The sequence below is a fragment of the Coregonus lavaretus genome, assembly GCF_964263955.1.
Source record: "Coregonus lavaretus genome assembly, contig: HAP1_SCAFFOLD_3557, whole genome shotgun sequence".
NCBI classification, from domain to species: domain Eukaryota; kingdom Metazoa; phylum Chordata; class Actinopteri; order Salmoniformes; family Salmonidae; genus Coregonus; species Coregonus lavaretus.
In genome coordinates this window covers 52,109-61,373 of record NW_028166543.1, presented here as the reverse complement: position 1 = coordinate 61,373, position 9,265 = coordinate 52,109, and the positions used below count along the sequence as shown (strand labels likewise).

General features: G+C 46.5%; 1 protein-coding gene across 1 annotated transcript; it reads right to left on the bottom strand.

Annotated features, from left to right (window-relative positions):
• Positions 1 to 5,678: 5,678 nt before the first annotated feature.
• On the bottom strand, positions 5,679 to 8,547 carry wfikkn2a (info WAP, follistatin/kazal, immunoglobulin, kunitz and netrin domain containing 2a; the record flags this gene model as incomplete). The annotated part of the gene is made up of 3 exons (XM_084189808.1): positions 5,679 to 6,888; positions 7,314 to 7,630; positions 8,329 to 8,547. The coding sequence occupies 3 exons, from the start codon at positions 8,545 to 8,547 to the stop codon at positions 5,679 to 5,681; spliced, it is 1,746 nt and encodes a 581-aa protein (XP_084045934.1).
• Positions 8,548 to 9,265: the final 718 nt, after the last annotated feature.

Below are 9,265 nucleotides of genomic sequence, written 5' to 3'. Positions count from 1 at the left end.
ATCAGAGACAACAATACTTCCTGTTTGGACAGAAACAAAGGACCTGATTGGACAATGCTGCCTTATCTAGATTAGGAAAGGAGAGGACAGGAAGGGAACGGAAGGGCAGAAGGAGAAAGGATGCTTTTTGGTATTGATGTGAGTGGAGCTTTCTGCAATAGCTGTTGCTATAATTCATGCTATATCAAAAGGTCCAAAATGCTTGATCTTTACAAGGACTTCTTACAATGTCAAAGATAGAAAATGTCTGCCTGTGATTCAAACATGATTAAATATGTAAAGCGCCAATCAATATTTGTCCGTTGCATCCGAGTCCTCAACATCTGGATGTTCCGGTTTTCAGGGGAAATGGAAAGAGAGCCTGTGACTCGACTTCCGCTGTTGGAAGTTAACAAGGCGACACTCCATCTTAACTCTTCCTCCACATTTACTGGATTGGTTGAACATTGCAGAAGACAACCTCCCCCAACAGTTTTCTTTCTTCTCGTCAAGACCAGTATGTAGGGGATCTAGTTTCAGGCTACGTTAGGCTAGCAGCACATAAACAATAAATAAGTAAGAGAACAATCGTGTACAGGACAGTATTCCTAAGCATAGTTCAGGACACATAAATAAATAACATACCGGTAGATAGACTGCTTGCATATTGTATGTTGCGATAATATAGGAAATATCTGAGGAGAACAGGATGTTCAGTAAATATGGCGCAGCTGTTTTGAGTGTTGGTCCTGTGTGAGAGAACAGTATTTAGTAGCCTATGGATAGATAATATTATACTGCCATCAAGTGGACAAGAGAACTCATTACCAGTTGGCTTGACTGTAGCACAGCTCACAATGTCCGTATCACAATGCAAGCCAATATTTTATATAGAAAGAAGCACCAAACCCAAAGAACAAGTCCGACTAGCTATCTAGAGGTATTTCTATCAATAAAGAGAGAGTGAGAGAGATAGAGATGTCTGATCTCAGTGTTGTGGAGTGCTGGTCTGTTTTGGAGGCCGTCTCAGCTAGCTACATGTGTTGATAGTCATTCCTGCTGTGTGCTCAGCGTCAGCCAAGATCAAACACCTGCATCGGAAGTGGGTCACGCTCTCTCTCTCCCTCTCTCTCCCCCCTCCCCCCTCTCTCTCCCTCCCGCTCCCTCTTTCTCTCTCTCCCTCTCTGGTTCCGTCTCTTGCTCCTCCATCTCTCTCTCTCTTTCTCTCTCTCCCTCTCTCATTCTATATCTTACCCCCTCTCACCCTCTGTCTCTCCCTCTACCCCTCTCTCTTCCCCGCTCTCTCTCTCTCAAGGTCTCAGACTCAGAACTGCCTGGCAACAGAACTCCTCTCACCTTCGACGGATGACATCAACACTTTTCAACAAATGGAACGGTGTGTGTGTGTATGCGTGTGTGTTATGGACCAACTGCAATGGCACCAAAGGGAACATCCAAACCTGATGAGCTAAACACTATTACATTAGGCTGGAGTCTGCTAGGGGGATCCAGAGCAGATCTGATGAGCTAAACACTATTACATTAGGCTGGAGTCTGCTAGGGGGATCCAGAGCAGATTTGACATCTTGAGTTAGGTTTTCTGCTATCACCGTCATTATTATGATGTTGCCAGGATTTCAGAGATCCATTGCTTCATATCATTGCTTTGACATCATTGCATGATACCTCACCATCCCTTCTGGCTGAGCAATTATGACAGAAGGATATATTTGAATATCCTTTGATAGCATGAGTCATGGGATGTAAATATTCCTACACTCATTATGTACGCATCAGTCAGTTTAAGAATCATCAGATGATCCAGGATGGATGTGATTCGTAAAAGATGAGCGAACCACATTGTAACACCTGTAGCAGTTCTGTGTTGTGGCCCTGACATGTAACTCCTCTAAGTCATCAACAGAGGTCAGTGTTTCTACCTAGAGTAAAGGAGAGAAGACAACTGCATTACAGTGTTTATGTTTTTAAAACTGTAGCCTATTCCCAAACACAATAAATATGATCTGTATATTAAGGAATGAGTAAAGGAATGTGTAAAGCATTTTCAGGCTGAAAGTAGAGATGTTCTCATCAGAGCATATAAGACTAGCCTAGTTAGAATGCATCCATCTTCAAAATAATATTTTGCCAGAAATATGTTTTCAAAGTTGCCATGATCACTCAGACTGTTTTTGTTTTGTTTTTTGTTTCCATATCTACCAATAGATGTGTGTGCTTCTAAGCAGAGCTTGTGTTATTATGGTCTGTTTGGTCTGTGGGTTCAAAGTGAACTTGAGCCTGACATCTATGTCTAGTTCCTGACTAGTTCCATACTTAACACTTGTCAACAGCCCTTAATGAAAGTGGTCTTTCCTCCTGGCCTCTTTTTCATTAGCAGCTTAGGGGGTCAGGGGTCGGCCCTGCACTGTGTGTGGGCCCGAGGGGGCAGACGGGTGAGGGGCCCACCCTGGGAAAACCATGTTGACTCTTTATCCTTTATTTCCCTGTCCCTCTTTCTGATCTAGTCCCAGTCACAGTGTCAGGCCCAGATCAAGGCCAAGCCCCAACCCGACTACTACCTACCTCCCAGTCCCAACCCTAACACCAAGTCCAGCCCCCAACCCAAGACTATTACCTACCCCAGCCCCAAACCTAACCCCAACTCCAGCCCCCAACCCTAACCCCAACTCCAGCCCCCAGCCCCCAGCCACAACCCCAACTCCAGCCCCTAACCCCAGACTACTACCTAACCCAACCCTAACACCTACTACCTACCCCAGCACCAACCCTAACCCCAACACCAGCCCACAATCCCAGACTACTACCTACCCCAGTCACAACCCCAACTCCAGCCCCAACCCCAGACTAATAACTACCCCAGCCCCAACCCCAGACTAATACCTACCCCAGCCCCAACCCCAGCTCCAGCCCCCAACTTCAGCCTTTTACCCCAACCTAAGCCCCCAGCCCTACATCCTAGCTCTAGCCCTTTCCCTTTACCCCAGTCCCAGCCCCCAGCTTCCAGCCCTGGCTTAAGCACAGCCAGCCAGCCAAGTCAAAAGTTCAAATTCTGCCTTAAACACAGCCCAGTCTCTGGGCCTGCCACCTCCCCCCCGCGTCGGGTCAGAGCGTGGCTGGAGAGAGAGCGCTGAGATGAGAGAGACAGACTGCAGGGTGCCCATCTGATGGAGAGAGAGAGAGAGAGAGAGAGAGAGAGAGAGAGAGAGAGAGAGAGAGAGAGAGAGAGAGAGAGAGAGAGAGAGAGAGAGAGAGAGGAGAGAGAGAGAGAGAGAGAGAGAGAGAGAGAGAGAGAGCGAGAGCATGCATCACTCCATCCCAACTCCCCTTCGCTTCCCGTCACCGCCCCTTCATCTAACCCCTTACCTCCCCCTCTCCCCACCTCCGCATAGCCCCTTTACACAGATGTGTCCAGCCAAGGGTGAGAGAGAGAGATGGCCTACATCCTCTCCTCCCCCTCTTCTCCCCCTTCCATCAGCCCCTCACACAAGAAAGATCTGAGGGCCAGTGGGTGGTGGATGGTGGGTGGAGGATGGAGTGCCCAGCCAGACCCAGACACAACACAGGGTCGGCCAGGCTGCTCTCCTCTCCGTCCCTCTGGGCTCAGCAGCTCTCCGCAGCTGGGCTGGAATGTGACCTGCTCCAGATTTAATGCCAGACTTGGACCTCCACGTGAAGGGGGGATGAGGAGAGGGGGTGGAGGAAGATAGGGGGCTGGTATAAACCATAAAACGACACGCACACATGCACAATTACACAAGTATGCTTGCATGTGAACATACAAATACACTCAGACAGACAGACAGACAGACAGACAGACAGACAGACAGACAGACAGACAGACAGACAGACAGACAGACAGACAGACAGACAGACAGACAGACAGACAGACAGAGACACAGACAGAGACACAGACAGACAGACAGACAGAGACACAGACACAGACACAGACACAGACACAGACACAGACAGACAGACAGACAGACAGACAGACAGACACAGACAGACAGACAGACAGACAGACACTCAGACAGACAGACAGACAGACAGACAGACAGACAGACAGACAGACAGACAGACAGACAGACAGACAGACAGACAGACAGACAGACAGACACAGACACAGACAGAGACACAGACAGACAGACAGACAGACAGACAGACAGACAGACAGACAGACAGACAGACAGACAGACAGACAGACAGACAGACAGACAGACAGACAGACAGACAGACAGACAGACAGACAGACAGACAGACAGACAGACACAGACAGACAGACAGACAGACAGACAGACAGACAGACAGACAGACAGACAGACAGACAGACAGACAGACAGACAGACAGACAGACAGACAAACAGAGACACAGACTGACAGACAGACAGACAAGCTGACTGACTGACTGACTGACAGACAGACAGACAGAGACACACCACCTGCTGTGCTTTCAGTCATTTTACAGGAATAGAAGCATAGGGCAATACAGAGATAAGAAGTGGATGTTCTTTAAAAGTGTCATTTTTATTTATTTACCATTATGTTATGAACATCCTTATCATTTGGATTTACAAAATAACATAAAATAAGTTTGTCCATTATTGAATTGGACGTATCTCTAAAAAGAGAGGATCAAATATAAATATGATGTTAAGAACAGAAGTTCATATACTGTATAAGCAATCATGAACTACAAAGTTTCTATGAAATCAAAGGGGTTGTTTGATTCCACTAGCTTTACATTACATAATCGTGAGCTCAAGTGCTCAGAATATATATTACAAAACGTCTCTTTCAGGATACCATAGATACTTTAAGTCAACATAATATACCATTCATATTAACCAAGGCACAGAGTTTAGCTATCTGACAGGCATTAGTACATTCATACCGAAATAATAAATTTGAATTTAAAATATTATTCAAAGAGCCTTTTTAGTTCAACTAAAATATTTTACAAAGCCTTATAACATTTCCCAAGGTAAGCGCTTGATATAAGTCCCCACTACAGTACTACATATGGACAATTAGCTCTCCTTTCAGAAAGTGAATCCACATAAAGTATAAGTATATATCTGTTTGTTGTTTTAAAAATATCTTCAGCCATTTACATAGTACCTAGGAGCCCCAACACTTAACGTCCAAACTTCAGAGTAAAGGACAGAGAGAGAGAATCTGTGGAATCAGCGAACAGCAGCCGTCATCTGAGAAAATCATGGAAGGAGAGAGAGAGAAAGAATCTGTGGAATCAGCAAACAGCAGCCGTCATCTGAGAAAGTCATGGATCTTCTAGATATCTACTGTATATGAGGAACATCAGAGTGAAGGAGATAGCCAGTGGAAAAATTGACAAAATGCCTACAAAATGTGACTTCTGTGGAAACTAAAGAGAAAGTCACGGGTAGGGAAACAGCTTGTCGGATCAGTGTATGGTTCAGTCCCTGCCTTGTGGAGAAGGAGAAAGCAATAATCAACAAAAGCCATCATCCGGCTACTAAATGGTAAGAAACTTTGAGAAAGTCCCAGTCTACTCTTCTAGATATCTTCCCTACTGGATAGTGGGGAAATATCAGACAATAGCTACTACTGGATGCTAGAACACTTTGAGAAAGTCTGTTTGCTTTTCTTGATAAACTGTAGAATGCTATTGTACAGGATAGTGGGGGTCTCTCAGAGAGTAACTACTGGTTCGTTGGGAACTCTTTGAGAAAGTCACAGGTCTTCTTCTGAATGACCTCTCGGAGCTTCCTGACCCTGCGTGCTGTGGAGCTCCCCACGAAGCTGTCGGGCTGCAGCACGGCCATGCCATTGTGGACGTCGCCCATGATGATGAGCTGCCCGTTGGCCATGGTGATGTTGGGGCACGGGCAATTCCAGTCCATGTTCATCAAGGTCACCTCCAAAGGTTCCTGGCCGAAGAACTTGAGGCCCATCTTCTCATCCTTTAGGATCTCCTCCACGGTGATCAGGGCGTGGCCCGAGTCCTGTTCTTCGGGTAACTCCGTCACGCGCCCCAGGATGATGAAGTCGCTCTTGCAGAAGCTGGTCACCATCTTGCCCCGCGGTTTACACATCTTACAGTTGTGGTTCTTCGGAAAGGGACACATCTCCTCACAGGCCTCTTTGGATTCAAAGTTGTTTTCATTGCCTCCGCAGCCACCCCAGATGAAGGACTGGCACTGTTTGAGGGTGTTGCTGTAGGCCCAGCGGGGCTCATAGGCCTTACAGGGTCCCTGCAGGCTGGGAAGGGAGCAGGGAGCCGACAGCTCTGCCCCGCACGACAACATGCACGTCTCGTAGCTGTCAAAGTGGTTGCGGTTCTTGTTGCACTGGCTGTAGGTGAAGGTGAAGCAATTGTTCCTCTTGGCTTCGTAGTACCAGCTCATGCTCTCCTCCCCACAGTCGTCACTGTCCGGCCCCTTCAGGCACTCCTCGGCAGGGAAGGGGAACGGGTTGGTGGCATTTCCTACCTCGCCCTCCTTCCGGCCCGTGTCTCTCTGGATCACCGTCAGGGGGTAGTGGGAGGCCACCACCCCCCCCAGGTTCTTGGCCGTGCAGGTGTAGATGCCGGCGTCCTGTTGCTGGGCATTGTAGATGACCAGCTGGCCGATGTTGGTGACCACTACGTTCCCCTGCACGTGATTGGGCCTCATCACCGTGTTCTCCTTGCCCTCCAGCTGCTTCTCCCAGGTCACCTCCGGACTGGGCTTGCCCGACACTTCACACAGAAAGCTGGCCGTCTCGCCCACGAACACAGCCTGCTGGGTGGGGCTGCTGAGCATCATTGGAGGGTGGATGTCGGCTGGGGGGGTGGTCTCCAGGAGGGCAGTGGTTGGCCGCAGGGTGGTCTCCATGGGCAACGGGCTGGTGTTTGGCCAGGTGAGGTGGTACCTGCAGAGGTGATGTCAGATAGAGAAGAATAGATCAGTTACCACAGTAACGTGGGTGTGTGATAGACAAAGGCAAAAACAAGGTTGGTATAAGAAACAAAAATGCATAAAACAAAAGCTAAGTGCAACGCTAGATTGCGGGAGCATTGCTCCCGTGTAACTACAGAGGAATAACGTATGTATGTACCTTGTAGCAGGTCTATACATAAATATCATACAAATACATAAATATAGGATTATTATGTTTACAGTTATAATTCATAATCCCATCTATTCCTTTTCAGTTCCAGTTATTTGCAGGTGACCATAGAGATGGATATCAACATAACAAAGCAGTCATAGTAGAACAAAATAGTAAACATTTCATAACTTTTCTATTAACATGTGATTCATATGGAAGTCTATACATAGATGTTTCCTGTTTACCTGCAGGTGACCACAGAGATAGAGATGCCCTTGGAGCAGGCCTCTGCGTCCATGTAACACTTGTTGTAGTAGGTCATACCGTCTGAGGCGCATGTGAAGTGGGGCTCTCTCTCACAGCGGTCCCGGCACTTACACACGGGCTGGCCCTCCCAGATGTCACACTCGGAGCCCTGCTGCGTACACATTAACTTGTCACATGTGACCCCGGTTGGCATGCCAACCGGCCCCTTCTTGCCCTTAATGTCCATGTAGCGTGCCGCCACACAGCTCTTGTTCCCACACACGTTGTTGCAGCATTTCTCAAAGGTTTCACAGTCCTTGGGAGTGATAGGGGATACATGGGAGGTGTTATGTTAGGATCAGCATGTTTCAGTTCATTGTGCACTCAGGGAACATATAGGATGTTAAGGAACATGAGAGTGATGCATTTTATAATGTAATGAAACAATACTATGCAATGTGAGTTTGGTATTGTTGCCTATCATTTTCACTTGCTTACTTCTCAATATCTCATAATGCAGAGTAATAACAGTTATTAGAGTCAATAGTCATGGGTGGCAAGTAGCCTATCGGTTAAGAGTGTTGGGTCAGTAACTGAAAGGTTGCAGTTTTGAATTACTGAGTTGACTAGGTGAGAAATCTGTTGATGTGCCCTTTAGCAAGGCACTTAACTGTAATTGCTCCTGTAAGTCACTCTGGATAAGAGTGTCTGCTAAATGACAACAAATGTAATATTGTGGGCATATACACCAGTGTCTGCTATTTCCAATAACTGTAGTCTATGAACAAAATATCTGACTGAAGGAGATATTCAATCTAATTCAAAGAGAAATGCATAAATAAACAACAGAGGCAATGTGGTCACCATGGAATTTAATGACCAAAAACAGTGCGCATGTTCCACTTTTCATCCATGAATAAAATTGCAGAAACTTTATGTAGAGAAACTTTTTACAGAATAAAGTGTCCCCTATTTGTCTCCAGCCCGCGAGGAAAACTGGTCCCACAAACTCACCCGGTCAAACTCGCACTCGCGCATGCAGGTGCTCATGGCGTCCACCCACAGGTTGGGGTTCATCTCGTTGGGGCACATGCCCGCGTGAGAGTACACCACTTTGTTGGGCATGGACATTGGCATCGCTTTCACCTTCACACAGCTGTCTATTACCAGGAGCAAGATGTAGCACTGTCCGAAGAGAAACCAGATCCATCGGGGAAACAACATCCACCACATATCCAGCGCGTAACGGGACTTTCACAAGGATCCCGAAGAAATAAAAAAAGATCCGAGGAGCGTCAAAGTTTGCTAAATTTTCCCGATGAGGGCAAAATTGTTAAATGGTCATAAATGACAAAGGCAAGGGGGAAATTAAATGTGATAAAACGGTCAGGATGACGTGTGGTCAGTTGCGGAGTGTTGCTGCAGTGAAGAACTCCGTCAGTCCGCTGGTCAACGTTTAATAGTCTGGAGATATTAGGTGGTATTTGAACCCTATTACTTAAGATCTAACTACATGAATTACAGTGGCTAGTCTACCCCGACAGCAAATCAAAGGCGAGTTACAGTTCTGATGAACATATTAAAAAGTCCACAAATAGTTGAGACCAACAACAGCAGCAGCAGGATCGAGCAGGGACCGCCGGCAAAATACCTGTGCTGTACGCGTCTTGTGCGCGAGGCGCGTGTGACACCTTTTCACCCTTTGTGTAAATAGTTGGACCACCTTTATTGTAGCACACTATGCAGTACTGTAGATGTGGAAAACATACTGTAGGAACATGAAAACGAATTGTATTCATACTGATATAAGTATTTTTATATCAACATAATATGTACTCTTATTTTGATACACATTTAGATATTTGGATAATAATATCTAAACACTTAACTATTTGGATCAATATGGCCTTATTGAACATCATTTCATAGTGCTGTTTTCAACCTTTCCCAG